This window comes from Urocampus carinirostris, chromosome 14 (genome assembly GCF_059441175.1).
Source record: "Urocampus carinirostris isolate Australia breed hairy pipefish chromosome 14, RoL_Ucar_1.0, whole genome shotgun sequence".
Lineage (NCBI taxonomy): Eukaryota > Metazoa > Chordata > Actinopteri > Syngnathiformes > Syngnathidae > Urocampus > Urocampus carinirostris.
This window is the reverse complement of record NC_142362.1, coordinates 2,788,765-2,806,571: the sequence shown is the minus strand read 5'-3', so window position 1 is coordinate 2,806,571 and position 17,807 is coordinate 2,788,765. Positions and strand designations below refer to the sequence as shown.

The following is a 17,807-nucleotide window of genomic DNA, read 5'->3' as shown; positions in this document are numbered from 1 at the left end:
TCTATTTATTCATTCCGTTTTAATCATCGCAGTTTATCGGTAATACAAATCAGTTATCACTTCAAGATTTTTCACTTCACAACAATATTGTACATTATACAAAATAATATTGCTGAAATAATTATATTCATCTATATTTTCATTCAGTTTTAATCATCACAGTTAATTGGTAATACAAAGCAAGTTATCACGTCAGATTTTTTAGTTCATATATTCTTTGTGGTTTGCTGTCCCACCATAGTTGTAATGCCTTCTCCTTCTTCCAATCTGTACCAACTTTACTCAACTACTCGACTTCCAAATACGGCATTTAAGACACAACGTCGGGGGAACCCGTGTATTTTGACCTTCATGCAATGTAACTTTGACTTCATCCGCTTCTTAATTAGCAATTTCGAGCCCTGATTTTTGTGCGCCGGCTCGATTTTCTTGTGCGCTGAGAATGTGCGAGCACGCGCGCAGCTTAGAGGGAACACTGGTTACCACTAACCTGTGCAGCTGTAGATATTCTCTCGGTCGGTTCAGTAGATGAAGGAACCGGTCGACTATTTTGTTCTTGCCTACACCCTATAGAAAGAAATGGAATAGCAAATTACAATGTTGTATTAGTTACATTTTATAGCAGGAAATACTTACAACAGGGGAGACAAATTACATTATTTAGTGTTTTTTTAAGATTACCCATTCATAAAATCGAGGGAAGGATTTAAAGATCATCAGTATCAAGTATCAAGCCTCTGGGAATGATTTTAGTATGAAGAATCACCATGAGGCAGCACGGCGGCGCAGTGGTTAGCACGTGTGCGGCACAGTTCTAAGGTCCTGTGTGGGTTCAAATCCAGCTACCGGACTTCCTGTGCGGAGTTTGTATGTTCTCCCCGTGCTTGCGTGGGTTTCCTCTGGGCACTCCGGTTTCCTCCCACATTCCAAAGACATGCATTTCAGGTGGATTGGCCATTCCCAATTGTCCCTAGGTGTGAATGAGCGAGCGAGTCGTCTGTCCCTGTGTGCCCTGCGATTGGCTGGCAACCAGTTCGGGGTGTCCCCTGCCCACTGCCCGATGCTTGCTGGGATGGGCTCCAGCACCCCCGCGACCCTACTGAGGATAAGCGGTGCAGCTAATGAGATGAGATGAATCACCATTAGATTAGTGGCTATTATCATATCTTAGTCCACATATCCATGAAGCCCCCACTTTCTAGTTTTGCTTCCCATATTCAGCAATTGAGAGTGTGATGGCGGCCCCTGGATATGCGTATATAAACAGGGTGGTGAGAAGTTATTACAATGCTGGTGCTGATTATTAAACAAGAGTTACTTTTACTCATTAATGAATGAACTTAAAACAAATCAGGCTAAGTGTGTTAAAACTTGTATAAACTGGTATTCTCTTCTAGTAAATCTTGCATATTTTTAATTTCTGAATGAATAAAGCTTAATTAATACATGTGTAATGATTATTATTTGAAATTGAGTACAAAACTTTATTTCCCACATTAACTGAAAAAAATGGAGATTGTATTACAGTATTTTCACGACCGGGTTTTAAAGCCCAACCTCCAAAAATAGTTTTTTGTCTTATATTTTGCATACATAAGGCGCACCAGACTATAAGGCGCTAGAGTGGGAACATCAACAAAACAGATAGATGGTTCGGTCAAACTTATTAACCCCTAACATTCCGATGGCTCGCAAAAAAGGACAGGGTGTCTCTATGATGTCACCAAACACTCAAATCCGTCATTGCATATGTTATTAGGAAGCTTAAACTCTTGGGATTCAAGAAATGCCAACCATTCCTTAGTTTCTATTTTCTTTTTCGCTGGGAACTGTGTGGAGCAGCATAGTAAGAATTTCATTGTGGAAAGGTGTTGCGAAAGGATAGTAGGATGTTTGGACGCGTTCTAAGGGATGGGCAGGGCACCTGTATGATACGGCAGGGGTAAACCAGCGAAAGCTGTCGGGCCCTGCTGTTGAAGAGAAGAGTGTGTTGTGTCACCCTGACCCGAGTGACATGGCCGCTTTCTTGTGTCCCGTTTCATATGGAGCACAGGTGTCAAACAGGCGGCCCGCGGGCCAGATCAGGCCCGCTAGGGGATTGAATCCGGCCCGTGAGACAACACTTAGAGAAGCGCAAGAGAAAATCAAGCTGGAGGTTGAAATATGTCAACTTGATGTTGCCAAAGAAAGGTGCCTCGAACAAAGATACTGTACTTGTATTTCTTTTTCTTTCTCTCTCTCTCCCTCTTTTCCATCCCTTTTCTCCCACTCTCTGTCTCTTTCACTCTCTGTGTCTCTCTTTTTCTCTTCCTTAGTTGCTCTTTGTCTCTTTCTCTCTCTGTGTCTTTTAACCTCTTTTGCTCTAACTTCCTTTTTCCCTTTTCTTTTTCTCTCTTCCTACCCTTTACGCTTTTTTTTCTCCGTTCTCTCCTTCTGTCTCTCTATTTCTCTTTGGATTTCGATGCATTTGATTTCACGATGTGACTCAAATGCATCGTTCCAAATATCATTCGGAAGGTTAAAGTCTTGGGATTCAAGAAATGCCAACCATTCCTTAGTTTCCATTTTCTTTTTCGCTCGCAACTTTACTGTGCATATGACAATAAACACTTGGAATTGAGTTTAATCTAAAAAATGACCCATCACAGAAACATCGAGATCACTCTGAAACAAGATACTGGGAAAATATATAGCCGGAGTAGCTCACCGAAGTCGTTGCGTTCAATAATAATGTGCAACCATAATCCTCGTATATCCGTGAGTGTAGTTAAATCCAGGAATTTACAAATACAAAATAGTAAAACATGTTTTCTCTATGCCGTAGACAACCAAACTTGCTATTCACATTCATCTTTTTCGGCCAATTGCAGGCTTTGTTTTGCCCCTTTAGCCTATGCCAGCCTGTAAATGATAAAAAGGATCCGCCTCCTTTACCTCCGAATAACTTTAGCCAATAGTAATCGATTCAAATGATGATTGACACATTGGTTAGGAAATGAAACGGCGGTATATAAATCCCAGCATACACCGCGTACGACTTGGCCTTCGGGGGAAATCGAGTCGGCGGCTGCTTGCCTTAGTTGCTAAACTTTGCGACTTAATATTGATCCATATATAAGGCGCACTGTATTATAAGGCGCATGGTCAGTTTTTGAAAAAAAAAAAGGGCTTTTAGGTGCGCCTTATAGTGCGGAAAATACGGTAATCAGTTAATAACAAATAATAAATAATATTAGGGCAGCACGGCAGCGCAGTGGTTAGCGCATGTGCGGCACAGTTCATCTCATGGGAACCTCCTGCGTGGGTTCAAATCCAGCTCCAGACTCCCTGTGCGGAGTTTGTATGTTCTCCCCGTGCTTGCGTGGGTTTCCTCCGGGCACTCCGGTTTCCTCCCACATTCCAAAAACATGCATTTCAGGTTAATTGGCCGGTCCAAATTGTCCCTAGGTGCGAATGAGCAAGTGAGTTGTCCGTTTTTGTGTGCCCTGCGATTGGCTGGCAACCAGTTCAGGGTGTCCCCTGCCCACTGCCCGATGATTGCTGGGATGGGCTCCAGCACCCCCACGACCCTACTGAGGACAAGCGGCACAGCTGATGAGATGAGATAAGATTTTGAGATTAATTTGGCAGATTTGTTGTTTTTATGCTGCTCCAGACACATAACTGACTGCCAATCATCTGCGTAGGTTACGTCTAATCCCGGTCAATGCGTGGTGTGGCTCTTTGACTCTCACAGTTAAAAATTGTGTCTCTTTGTGTCCAACTTGTTCGCCACTCCTGATCAATACTATAGATATTCTTCATTATTTACGAGGCTTACCTGGTTGCCGACCAAGAGCAGGTGTTCTCCTAATAGGAAGTCTTTTAACATATCCTCCATCACCATCATGTGCTGCATGAATACAAAACACACCGACAGTTACCGTAAATTCCGGACTATAAGCCTGCTACTTTTTTCCCCAAATGTTCATCCCTGCGGCTTATTCAGTGATGCGGCCAATTTATGTACTTTTTCTAACAGCCGCCAGCGACGCACGAGTACACAAGGTACGATTTAGACCGGTGGAATATATGCGCTGAGGAAGACTGCAACTTCTTAGCTTGCGCACAAATTAAACTAGCGTAGAAATATCCTCACCATGCAAATTGCAAAAAGGCACATGACGCAGCTTTCAAGCTAAACGCAATCGAGCAGTCCGATAAAGAAGGAAACAGAGCTACTGCACGTAAACTTTACTTTGCGAGCGTGTTGCTAGCGTGTATTTGAATAAGGGAGCGTGGGACGACGTCTATATGACAAAGACTCTTTCCCATACTTGGGAAGACGACGTTAATGACGCCAGTTATAAGGAAGAAGATGAGGACGGATTGCCGTGATTTCTACAAGTACCATATTTTTTTTAACAGACCCGTTTACTTGTGTTGCGAGCGTGTTCCTAGTAGCGTGTTGCTACCTGTCACAGTCACGGTTTGGAATGAAAGTTATATTATTATTATTAAAGCTTTGAAAACTCTCTCGGTGTACCGTCTTTCTTTGTAAATATGTGTAACCATGTATAATATGTATTTGCAACTGTATATTTTTGTAATGTATTTATTTAAGAGACTTTTTCTGATGCGTTTTCCACGGGCGAATCAAAAAGAAGGGGCGAATACAACGGGGGCTGACGGGAAGTGGAGTAAAGGTGAGACGTGTTTGTGGACGCAGCGGACAATAGTGGATATATATTTTTCCCACCCTTACCTTTGGAAATGTACATTTTTTTTCCCCTTGGATTATTTTCAACGGGACCTGGACTCTGCAGGTCTGCATCAAAACCTAAGTACCGGTATCATTTTCCGGTCAGTTTTGCCAGCTGTGGTTTTTGGACTGTGTACTGTATATTCAGTTACAATCGCGAGACTTAAAATCGGGTTTGGGTTAATTTTGTGTTTGTGTTACATGTTTAAATGTGGGCGCATGCGGCTTATGTACAGGTGCGGCTTATGTAAGTGCAAAAGCGGTTATCCTCTTAAAATGTGGTGGGTGCGGCTTATAATCAGGTGCACTCTGTAGTCCGGAATTTACGGTATATACATGGGAGCTTGGAACTCATTTTTACAAAAAATAGGTCACTATTATGTGCTTCAGTTCTGAAGATTGAAAGAAAGCAGGTCACTTGAATAAAAAGTAGGACAGCTACTCCTGGCCCTTACACGTGTTAACAACATCCACTCCAATTTCTATTCTTGACATGGCACAAAAATAAAGTGGAAAGAGAACGGTGGGAGGTAAAAAGTGTTTCTGGGCCAAAAAACACCAATGGGGCTTGTTACCACTTGACTTTCCTGTCCTTCAATCACAAAAGTTATAACCAATCATTCACAATTATAATCTGTAATCTGGGTTACCTGGGGATTGTCATAGAAGAGTATATCAGGAACCTTCATTTTTTCGTCGGGTTTGTAGATCGGAGCAGAAACTTTACCTATAGTGAGCATTTCGTCTTTGATCATACCTGTAGAAATACCAGTGAAGTTGTTTCATCAATACCATTGATCGACCATTCGATTACCGTAAATTCCGGACTATAAGCCGCTACTTTTTTCCCTAATTTTCAACCCTGCGGCTTATTCAGTGATGTGGCCAATTGATGTCATTTTTCTCACGGCCGCCAGCGGCGCTCGAGTGTTGCTACCATTAACTGCCCTGTCGAAGCTATATTATTATTATTAAAGATTTGAAAACTCTCTTGGTGTACCGTCTTTCTTTGTCAATATGTTTAACCCATGTATAATATGTATTTGCAACTGTATATTTTTGTAATCTATTCATTTTAGACACTTATTCTGATATGTTTTGCACGGGTGAACGTAAAAGGAGGGGCGGAACAAACGCGGGGTGCCGAGTTTAAGTGGGGACCGCTAAAGGTGAGGGACAGACAAGGAAAGAAGAGGGGGTAAAAAAAAAAGGAGTTGCGTGAGTAAATGTGTTTATCTGATATATTTTTCCCACCCTTACCTTTGGAAATATACACTTTTTTCCTTGGATTACTTTCAACGGGACCCGGACTCTGCAGGTCTGCATCAAACCCTAAGTACCGGTATCATTTTCCGTTCATTTTTCCGGCTGTGATTTTTGGACTGTGGACTTTAGTGAAGGACATTTAGTTTCAATCACGGGACTTGAAGTCGGGTTTGGGTTCATTTTGTGTTTGTGTTACATGTTCGAATGTGGGCGCATGCGGCTTATATACAGGTGCGGCTTGTGTATGTACAAAATCGGTTTTCCTCTTAAAATGTGGTGGGTGCGGCCTATAATCGGGTGCCCTCTATAGTCCGGAATTTACGGTAATTGAAATTTAACAGCTCAAACGGGTTAATGTAGAAAAGTGGAACGCACAAATTGAGTCACGCTTGTCTTCGGTGTCTGGAGTCTCTTGTATGGAGCAGTTGGCCAGGGTTTTCTGGAGTGAGCCACGAGCCAAATTAGGGAGAAACCTTAAAAAACACATAAAAAAGTGAGGAAGGACACCAGATCTAATACAGACTTTCTGTCGAAGGACATAAAGCAGAAGTCGTGAAGATATGGGTTGCAAGCAATGTTCCCTGTCATTTTCCTTACGGGTCTGAGCGTTCACACAGAGTCGGTGAGCAACGCTTGAAACAACAGTGAGCAACCATAATCCCAAGTGTGGCAACTAATCCATTATCAAACATGTCCAAAACTTGACATCAAGTTACATTTTGCGGAGTTTCCGGCAATGTAAAATTATTTTTCTCTTTTGAATGAATTGATTAATGTTGTACGGCCTACAAACGTCGTTTGTTCTTACAATTCTTTCACAAGATATCCATTTCTTTTTTTTTCCTGATATATTTTTTCGCATAATATTAACATTTTTGGGGGCTTATTGAGTCGGTTGTAAGATACAGAACTGTACTTAATCACATTTTTTAGTGGAAGTACAATGTTGGCAACAAGATTGACTTGGTATCAATGGAAATTATTTGAATGCAACACAAACTTTTTCTTCTTTTTTCCGGTTTTTTTTCTACTTTTTTTAAAATTCCTTTTAAAAAAAATCTCATTGTGTTTATTTTTTCCGCGCTGTTACTTTTTTCTTTTTGTTCTCTATTTACTTTTTTCCTACATTTCTTTCTTTTCTGGCTCTTTTTCTAAATTTTTCCTTCTTTTTTTTTCTTCCTTTTGTTTCTTTTTTTTCTCAACTTTTCACTACTTTTTCATTTTGGTATTTTTTTTTCTTTTTTGTTCTCTATTTATTTTTTTCTTACATTTTTTTCTTTTCTTTTTTTTCTGGCTTTTTTCTAAATTTTTCCTTCTTTTTTTCTCTTCCTTTTGTTTCTTTTTTTCTCAGCTTTTCACTACTTTTTCATTTTGGTATTTTTTTCTTTTTTGTTCTATTCCCCCCTTCCTTTATGTCATTGTGTGCATAATCTTACATAATATTTGGTCATGTTGGGATTAAAGAAGCAAAAACAACCCAAAGAGCCTTTTAGACCCGAAAGAGCCGGTTCCTTTTAGTGAGCCGAGCCGAAGGAGCCGGTTCTCGACAAACTCTACTAACTTAACTCAACTTCGTTCTACTTTGACTCGACTTCAAAATACCGCATTTAGGACACAACGTCGGGGGAACCAGTGTACTTTTACCTTTATGCACTGTAACTTTGACTTAAGTTGCTTCTTAATTAGTAATTTTGAGCCCTCATTTTTGTGCGCTGAGAAACTGCGAGCAGTGCGCAATTGCGCACGCGCGCAGCTTAGAGGGAACACTGGTTGCAAGCCTGATAGGGGAATTTCCATGAGTACATAAAACGATGATTCCGTCCCAACTAGTTTATAGTCACGGTGTAACACCAATAAATCCCGTTTTGATGGAATCCTGTATATGAAGCTCATTAAACAATGTATGTTCCCTGTTTATGATGACAACCCAGAGAACCAACTGTAAACACCCGAAAATACCAGCCAGCTACCTAAAGCAATTAAATTGGGTGAGCCCTTTTTTCTCGCCCTAAGCCCTCTTCGCCATGTATCCCTCTTTTACTGAGTGAATCTGGCTTTGAGATAAAATTCACTATTTTATCACATTCAGGCCAACATAATTTCCACTAGCAACAGGAGCACTATAGTGCTTTCATATCTTTAAGGCTGGTAAGATGTCATTGGGATTTTTCCTGTTTCTTTTAGCCAATGAAATGCTTCAGAATACACTTGCAAGTGTGATGGCTGCCTTATACCATTGCCCTAATAAAAGTGTAGTTTGCACAAGTTATGAAAATAATGACGAACGGTGAATGACGCGCTTGATTTTTACGACGAAGATTTCAAAGATGTCGAAGATTTGCATCCATAAAATGCAATGGAGGACAAAAAACTACAACTGTGACCACGTCACATAAATGAAGGTGAATACATGCATATTATCGTTGCAGAATTTTGTGACATTTTTACAAAAACAACTCTGCTAGCACTTTGCTTTCAAACAATTATTTACATCAAAATGAGCCTGAACGATCTGAACTCGTTTAATGTCAGACGTTTCTTTTAAATGGGAAGAGACGGAGAGTTTTTGCTATTTTGCCTCATTTTTTAAGGCCAGTAGAAAATTTTGTTCCGTAGCTATATAGATATAGCTGCATTGGACATATCAAAACATGGCTTGCTACGCATTTTTCATTAGGAAAAGAAAAATGTTTACAGCTTTTACCATTGTTCAGTAAACAACAGTTGAACATTTCTAAGTTTCTTGAAAATATGGGTTTTTGTGAAAGGATACAATTCAATCAAATTTTTCTCTTTTTTGCATTAATGCTACTGCCAATATCGAAAAATGCTTTCCCAAAACACAATAGAACTAAATAATATTTCAATGCAAGAACACTGAACTTATGCATGAACTATAATGAACTTTGCAAGAACTTTTAAGCGTCCGATTTTTCCGGTGACCAGATCAAACAATTTTGATCACCATGGCGATCACGTACCAGTGGATGGACAAGAAACGTCCTCCCTATCCGCACCGACGATAATGAAGGGACTTCATCATCTTTTTAGAAGGAAAAAAACCTCTGTTGAAGCGTTTGTCAGCTCTCAACCGTATATTCGTCTTCTCACCACCCTGTTTAGATAGGCATATCCAGGGGCCGCCATCACACTCTTAATTGCTGGATATGGGAAGCAAAACTAGAGAGTGGGGACTTCATCCATGTGTGGACAAAGATTGGATCATAGCCACTCGCCATCTAATGGTGATTCTTCATACTAAAATCATTCCCAGAGGCTTAATACTTACTGATGAGCTGCATTCAACCCTTTAATAGTTCAAAATTGAACAAAAAACATTTCCTTTTAGATTTTGGCACTTAAGGACAATGATTTTGAAAATGTATTTATTTGTTATGGGACGGAATGAGTTAAATAACTGTGGGGAGGGCGCTAAATTTTAACAGTATATTTATATTGATATGAGACACGGAATCTGGCATAATGAGATAGATAGATAGATAGATAGATAGATAGATAGAGATAGATGTCTAGTATCCTTGTGTTGAAAATAAAACTATAATATATAATAATAATAAAGTAAAAGGAATGTAATACATAAATATCCAATGTAACGTGTTGATATAGAGTATTTAAATAGTGCTACATAAAATACACGCTGTCATAAAAATAGGGTAATATGCAATGTGGGGGTGTGGTTTAATGTGGGCTTTTACCCCCCTGGGTGGAGTTAAAGAGCCTCATGGCATGAGGAAGAAATTATCATCCTCAGTCTGTTCGTGGAACAAGACTGTGACAGCAGTCTGTCGCTGAAGCTGCTTTTCAGTTTGGAGATGATGCTGTGTAGTGGATGTGATGAATTGTCCAGGAAATGACCGCAGCTTTTTCAGTGCCCGACTCTCAGCTACTGTTGTCAGGCTGTCCAGCTCTGTGCCCACAACAGAGCCCGCTTTCCTCACCAGTTCATTAAGACGAGAGGCATCCTTATTATTATTATTTCATAGAAATAAAATACACTTAGGCAGCACGGCGGCGCAGTGGTTAGCGCATGTGCGGCACAGTTCATGTCTTGGGAACCTCCTGCGTGGGTTCAAATCCAGCTCCAGACTTCCTGTGCGGAGTTTGTATGTTCTCCCCGTGCTTGCGTGGGTTTCCTCCGGGCACTCCGGTTTCCTCCCACATTCCAAAGACATGCATTTCAGGTGAATTGGCCGGTCCAAATTGTCCCTAGGTGTGAATGAGCGAGTGAGTTGTCTGTCCACGTGTGCCCTGCGATTGGCCGGCAACCCGTTCAGGGTGTCCCCTGCCCACTGCCCGATGATTGCTGGGATGGGCTCCAGCACCCCCGGCGACCCTACTGAGGATAAGCGGTGTAGCTAATGAGCTGAGATGAGAAAATACACTTAAGAAGTAGCTTTTATCTACAGAGCGGGTTTGGCGGTTGAATTTTGTCTTAAAATATAAGCTGTGCCCCCCCCCCAAAAAAGAAAATAACCAAAATATTTTGCTTCCAGGGCTCTTCGAGTGAGAAAGATTTGCAACATCTGACTTAAATCATACGAATTGTGAGGATGCACACCTGGAGAGGCAGGCCTTGTTGACAGCGTGGGCTATGCTCTCCTCGGGGTAGCGAGCGAGACGGCGGCAGATCCGCAACAGCTGTCTAGTTGAGAGTGAGGAAGCCAGAGACTGTGCCTGGTGACACATGCAGATGAATGATGCAAATGCCAGGGTTGGGTAGGGTTACTTTAACTGGATTACTTTCAATTACCGTATTTTCCGCACTATAAGGTGCACCTAAAAGCCTTTATTTGTTTCAAAAGCTGACCATGCGCCTTATAATACAGTGCGCCTTATATATGGATCAATATTAAGTCGCAAAGTCTTGCAACTAAGGCAAGCAGCCGCCGACTCGATTTTCCCCCGACGGCGAAGTCGTCCGCGGTGTATGCTGGGATTTATATACCGGCGTTTCATTGGCTAACCAATGTGTCAATCATCATTTGAATCAGTCACTATTGGCTAAAGTTATTCGGAGGTAAAGGGGGCGGATCCTTTTTATCATTTACAGGCTCGCATAGGCTAAAGGGGCGAAACAAAGCCTGCAATTGGCCGAAAAACATGAATGCGAATCGCACGTTATGTTGCACTACGGCATAGAGAAAACATTTTTTTTACTATTCTGTATTTGTAAATATTTTACTCTCCTGGATTGACTACACTCACGGTTGTAAGAAGACCATGGTTACGTATCATTATTGAATGTGACGGCTGCAAGAGAACTTAGGTGATCTACGTGGCTTTATATTTTCCCGGTATCTTGTTTTAGAACGATCTTGATGTTTCTGTGATGAGTCTATTTTTAATTCAATTCAATTCAAAGTGTTTACTGTTATTTGCACGGTAAAGAACCCCGTTTCCCCGCGCAATCAAATTCTTACTTTGCTGTCCAAACAGTTGCCAGCAAAAAAAAAATGGAAACTAAGAAATGTTTGTTTGGTGACATCGTACAGACACTGTTTCCGTACATGTCTGAGACACGTATTTGCTTCTTTGCAAGCTTTGGGAATGTTAAGGGGGTAAGAAGTTGGACTGAACTATCTGACTGTTTTGTCGACAATCCCATTGTAGCGCCTTATAATCCGGTGCGCCTTATATATGGAAAATAGAGGACCAAAAACTATTTTTGGGGGGAGCGCCCTATAACCCGGTGCGCCTAATAGTGCGGAAAATACGGTTCTTTTGGATGACTCCAATACCAAATATGCTAATAAAAGACAAAAGAAACTAAACATGAATAAAATGACTAAATTTTGTGCATTGTGGATCTCTTTTCATTTTGTTTCTGTCGTATTTTATGTTAGTTTTGCCGGAGATCAAAGAGATCAAAGCCAGGAGAGAAAGCTTACCACGTGTTGTGAGTCATCATTTTATTCCTATTGAGTTTCTTTTGTCTTTTATTAGCATATTTGGTATTGGAGTCATCCAAAAGTCATTGAAAGTAATCCAGTTAAAGTAACCCAACCCAACCCTGGTTTTGCCGGAGATCAAATGGATCAAAGCCAGGAGAGAAAGCTTACCGCGTGTTGTGAGTCATCATTTTATTCCTATTTAGTTTCTTTTGTCTTTTATTAGCATGTTTGGTATAGGGGTCATCCAAAAGTCATTGAAAGTAATCCAGTTAAAGTAACCCTACCCAACCCTGGTTTTGCCGGAGATCAAAGAGATCAAAGCCAGGAGAGAAAGCTTACCACGTGTTGTGAGTCATCATTTTATTCCTATTTAGTTTCTTTTGTCTTTGATTAGCATATTTGGTATAGGAGTCATCCAAAAGTCATTGAAAGTAATCCAGTTAAAGTAACCCTACCCAACCCTGGTTTTGCCGGAGATCAAAGAGATCAAAGCCAGGAGAGAAAGCTTACCACGTGTTGTGAGTCATCATTTTATTCCTATTTAGTTTCTTTTGTCTTTTATTAGCATATTTGGTATAGGAGTCATCCAAAAGTCATTGAAAGTAATCCAGTTAAAGTAACCCTACCCAACCCTGTGCAAATCACAATGGCAACCTTGCACAGACACACACAGACCCGCTTACCGTTGTGTCTTTGGTTTCTCGCAATGTGTGCGTGAGATGCAGTAGCTGTTCAGCAGCCTCCTTAGGAACGTGAGGACACTGTAAAGAGAAGTGAAAATAGACAGGGTAAGTACAACTTTTTCAAATCTAAACTCAAACACTTTCAATGCCAAATTTCCTAATTTTCCAGTATCATTAACCCTGTAACATTTTTGTAAGATTCACCATATCCCAATCCAAGACGTACCCAAAGTCAATGGAATAACATTTTATGGATGGAGTAACATCATCTTTCCAGCAGCTCTGTGTTATTTCGCTCTATTTGTGATTTATTGTTTTAAGTGTCTGCTTCTATCTTCTGTGTTTTTCGTCCCGTTTGACAACTAGACTTTGGATGACTTTCTATCCTATTGATGTGGGTTTTAACGCACAAAAATGCATTTATTCGAGGAATCAACTCCTTGCCCTGAAGAATTCTCGTACCGGCGTGATGAGGGGGCCCTATCGTGGATGCAGAGCCGGAGCTGAGGCTAAGCGGCTAGCGGCGTTATAAGTCTTTGGTACTGTCCGTATTCATGGTACCAAATAAGACCGAGGAACTGGCTGTGCTGGTGAAAAACATCAAAGCGTACCAGGAGTGCAGTTTGCTGTGTTTTACGGAAACGTGGCTCACATCTAGCATCCCGGACGCTAACGTGGAGCTACCTGGAGCTATCCGAAGCTACCCGGCTTCAGCGCTGATAGGGACAGAGACAGAAAAGCCTGCGGGAAGCGGAGAAGAGGTGGACTCGCTATCTACGTGAACACGAGGTGGTGTAACCCTGGGCACAAGATTTCCATCTGCTGCAGGGACGTCGAACTTTTGGACTAGCGTGTGACGTCATCCACTCCGCTGTTGCTAAACTACAAAAAAAAAACCCGAGGCCATCCTGTTCATCTGTTAATAAACAACAAAAGGATACTGCTGGAAGTGTGAATTTCCCTACGACGATGAATAAAGTATCTATCTATCTATCTATCTATCTACAGTTCTTAAACTGTTTGGAGACTATAGACGGTTTTGGTCTCTCTTGAAATGGAAGACTCTGACGTTTTGTCCCAAGCTGAAATAATCATTGTAAGTGCTAATAACACTGAGTAATCAGAGTTGGAACACACAGAAATAGAAGGTTTTAGGTTTGAATTTTTCGAATGTAGCATGAGAATCATAGCTGGAAAACAGGTGAGACAATAGCTTGAAGCTTTAACTTGTCAAATTTGATCACAATCTGAAAAGCTAAACATTGTGTTTAACACATTTTTCTAAGGGTAGGTTTAGGCATCTCCAAAAGTTGCCATTTAGAGAAGACTAGTTTACAACATTAAAACCTTTGCGAATGTGTATTTACTGTGGCCAATTTTTTTTAGACATTTTGAAAGAGTTGTAATTGTTTGACTTCTATTTCTAGAAGACAATCAATGATTGTGCAGACTGATCGTGATGTTTCTGTGATGAGTACATTTTGAAATGGTCAAATCGTGAATCCCAAAGGTTTAAGCTTTCCAATGATTATATATATATATATATATATATATATAATGAAAATATTCCAAGGCCCGTCCCTGTATTTAAATAATGATGCAACCCATGTTTATTTAGTTTTGTATACATTGTTTTGTTTTTTTTTGTTTTGAATTTAATTTTAATTTTTGTATCATCTTATGTTTTTAAAAATGTAGGGCAGGCATGTCAAACATGCGGCCCGCAGGCTGGATCCTTCCCCTTGGATAATTTACTCCGACCCGCATTAAATTTCTGAGTATGCAAAAAAATAAAAAAAAAAATAAATAACTAGCTCATTTCTATCAAAGGTTATGATTTTTTCTTTTTAGAAATGCAAACCAAATGCTCCTTCCCACCATTAGAGGGCAGTAAAGGTGTACAAGAGCTGAAGTCCAGTCTGGTTTCATGTTAAAGACAATACTGTGAAGTAAATTCTCAGCTTTTGTAGTTTGATCTGATGTATTTGCCCGTTCACTGCGAACAATCACATAACTCAGGCAAACACATTTTTTTTCATAGCTCCCACTTGAATTTATGTTTGTGGTGAGTTGGTTCAGATGTAAAGCTGCATTTACTCACCTGTTAAACTTTTTTTTTTGCCTTTTGTTTGTGAATAAAGGTTTTATCCTTAGAAATGATCCCTTTTTGTCCGTTATTATAATATGTAGGGTAGGCAACTGAAGTAGGCTAAATGGATATTGTATTTATTTATTCAGCCAGTATAAACCATAAACATGATATATATACAAGAAATCATTTGACACGCGAACACTCAATAATGATGAATTAATAGATTTAAAAGAATAAAAAGAATAGAGTAAAAAAGATAATGTGTATAATAAAAAGTAATTATATAGAATAGTTTAAAAAGAAAGAATATGTAAATAACAAGACTAGAGTAGAATAGGTCGGAGGAACATCGTTGGCATAATAATACTACAGTATACATAATAACCGAAATCAATTCCCGTTGAACATACGGATAGCGGAAGGGTAAAAACGCTCTTTAAGACGTGAAGTCTTGCTCGCCATGGAGCGAAGACGGCGACCTGACGGCAGGTCATCAAAGTACCTGCGAACAGGGTGACTGGGATCGTCCATAATTTTTAGCGTCCGTTTTCTAGTTCGATCGATGCAGATACTTTGCAGGGACGGGAGGCCAGTACCTATTATTTCCTCTGCCGTCCTAACTACTGATTCCATCTTTGACAATTCTTTCTGATTGACGCGACCAAACCAAACTGTGATTGACCTAGTTAAAACGGACTCAATCATAGCACGATAAAAATTGACTAGAATGGATTGACGGACTCCGAATGATTTGAGTTGACGAAGGAAGTATAGCCTTTGTCTGGCTGACTTTAGAATATCAGTAGCATTGACAGTCCATGTGAGGTCAGCTGACAAGTAAGTACCCAGAAACTTGAAGTGATGATAGAGCAAAATGGTCAATTTTAAAATGATATTTTTTCAACGGATCCGGCCCACGAGAAAAAAGAAAGAGTGGAGCCGCCCCCCGTGCCAAACTGAGTTGGACACGCCTGGTTTAGACTCTCAAAAGTGATGCTTGAATGTATTTTAGATTTAGGAGTTGATTAAAAAGTGGCCGATTGGTTTTATACGCATGTTTTGTTGTCGGCTAAAATGGCTTAGATATTTCTTTAAAGAAAGACATCATTTTTGCCAATGAACAAATGCCGATCAGTATCTCACCAGTCGATGCAGAAGGTCAACCTCCTCTGCCCGGGCCAGCGGGCTGACGGTGTGGTACCAGAACATGGTGAGCAGTTCTGGACCCAACCACTGCTGTCCTTTACCGCTGCTGCCACTGTTGCTCGCACCGGATCGTGAGAATGGCGGCTCGGCTAAGGCGAGCACTCGGAACGAGGGGTGGATGGCAAAGATTGACCTAGAAACACACTGGTGTTACCCATGAAACACTGGTTTCTATATTGCAATGCTTCTCAATCATTTTCTCTTGCGCCACCCTAAGCTCATTTTACCTCTGATCATCAGTTTTTGGTAATACAAATCAGTTATCACTTCAAATTTTTCAGTTCATATATTCTTCGTGGTTTGCTGTCCCGCCATAGTTGTAATGCCTTCTCAAGGTCCAATCCATTATCATCCTCCTCATAGCGTAACCAGGAGTATAATTTAGTCCATTTTGGCAGAAAAGCCTTTTTCTTGCTCGGAGTATTCTTTTGTTTATCTTTCGCCGAATCATTCGCTTCAACACACGTGTTTTCCTTGCCTTCGCGGTCTTCCGAAGAATTCCTCCGCCGTTTTTTCGTGCTGGAATGATTGCCGTTGTTACCACTTTCTTTGTTATGTTTCGACTTATTACCGACACTGAAGAAATGACCAATTTTTTGTTGATTGGCACCTAATACCAAATGTTTTTTCGGAGGCATACTCTTTCACTCGACAACCGCCACTACAATGATGTCATCTCGAAGCAACGAGATCTCGTTTGCCGAGATCGGCGCGAGACCAAAACAACAATGGCGGATCTGCCTGACGAAAAATTTGGAGTGCGGTAAATCCTTGTTAAAAAAAAAAGTAATCAGGTAATAATGACAATTTGGTGTTAAAAACATTGCGGCCCGGGGACGCACGTTGATTTGACCCAATGCGTCCCCAGCAAAAATGATGCGTCTAGGACGCAGGGACGCGGGCAAACCAGAACACTGCAAGGTACCACTATGGGCTTTATGACTTACTCCATGTGTGCACTGTCTATTCATGTGTCGTACTGTCTACATGTGTCTCTTAGTGTAGTGTGTCCTAGCATAGTTTTTTTCGTGTTATATGTCGAAGTGTCCTTGGGCAAGACACTGAATCCTTAATGCCCCCAATAAGCAGGTAGGCGCCTTGCATGGCTGACTCCCTATTGCTGTGAGTGTGTGTGCGAATGGGTAAGTGTGAAGCACATTGTAAAGCGCTTTGGGAGGTCTTCATTGACTTGAAAAGCGCTATAGAAATGCAGACCATTTACCATTTTGTTTTCTAATTTTTTTTTAATTTTTACTTTCCAGACACCGAGGGCTGAGAGAAACACAATTTCACTATCTTCTTGGGTTTTTTACCTCACTGTGAATGTGTGAAACTGGAGTGTCATGCCCAATCTCGTTGTCACAATATGTTAACCCATTTTGTAACAATGACAATAAAGGTGTATTCTATTCTATTCTATTCTATTCTATCAACGTATAAGAAGATAATACAAAGATATTGAGCTACTTACACAAAATAGTAGCTTAAATAAATGTAACAGAAAAGATTTCAAGATCCACTGAAATTCAAACAAGAAATTCATATCTTTAACTATAAACAATTTTAACGGAACTTGTCGAACCATTTACTGCAAAATCAAATTAGATAAAATCGATAAATAATAACTTAACGGATCACCCACATTAACTCAAAAACACAATAAAAATTAAATGTAAACCATCAAACCAAAAATGTATACAGACGCTCCCCTACTTACGACCATTTGACTTACAAAAAATATTAGCTATGAACAATATCGAAAAATATCCGGACATTGCTGTAAATTCGATTTTGTATTGTGTGCACCTTTACGGTACAGGACAGTACTGTAGTTCTTCTTTCCACCACTACCGACATGTGGCGCTGTGAGAGGTCACCCAGCATCCACCCGGAAGAAGAAACCCCCT

At 40.4% G+C, this 17,807-nt stretch overlaps 1 protein-coding gene across 1 annotated transcript in view; it reads right to left on the bottom strand.

Annotated features, from left to right (window-relative positions):
• Nucleotides 1-17,807, bottom strand: part of vwa8 (von Willebrand factor A domain containing 8) — a 168,359-nt gene that overhangs the window by 110,330 nt on the left and 40,222 nt on the right. Inside the window, exons 15-21 of the mRNA XM_088352924.1 lie at nucleotides 15,838-16,033; nucleotides 12,603-12,680; nucleotides 10,587-10,702; nucleotides 6,383-6,480; nucleotides 5,392-5,498; nucleotides 3,821-3,892; nucleotides 491-567 (exon numbers count right to left, since the gene is read on the bottom strand). Coding sequence (XP_088209050.1) covers nucleotides 491-567; nucleotides 3,821-3,892; nucleotides 5,392-5,498; nucleotides 6,383-6,480; nucleotides 10,587-10,702; nucleotides 12,603-12,680; nucleotides 15,838-16,033 — 744 coding nt within the window. The remainder of the gene's footprint in view (nucleotides 1-490; nucleotides 568-3,820; nucleotides 3,893-5,391; nucleotides 5,499-6,382; nucleotides 6,481-10,586; nucleotides 10,703-12,602; nucleotides 12,681-15,837; nucleotides 16,034-17,807) is intronic.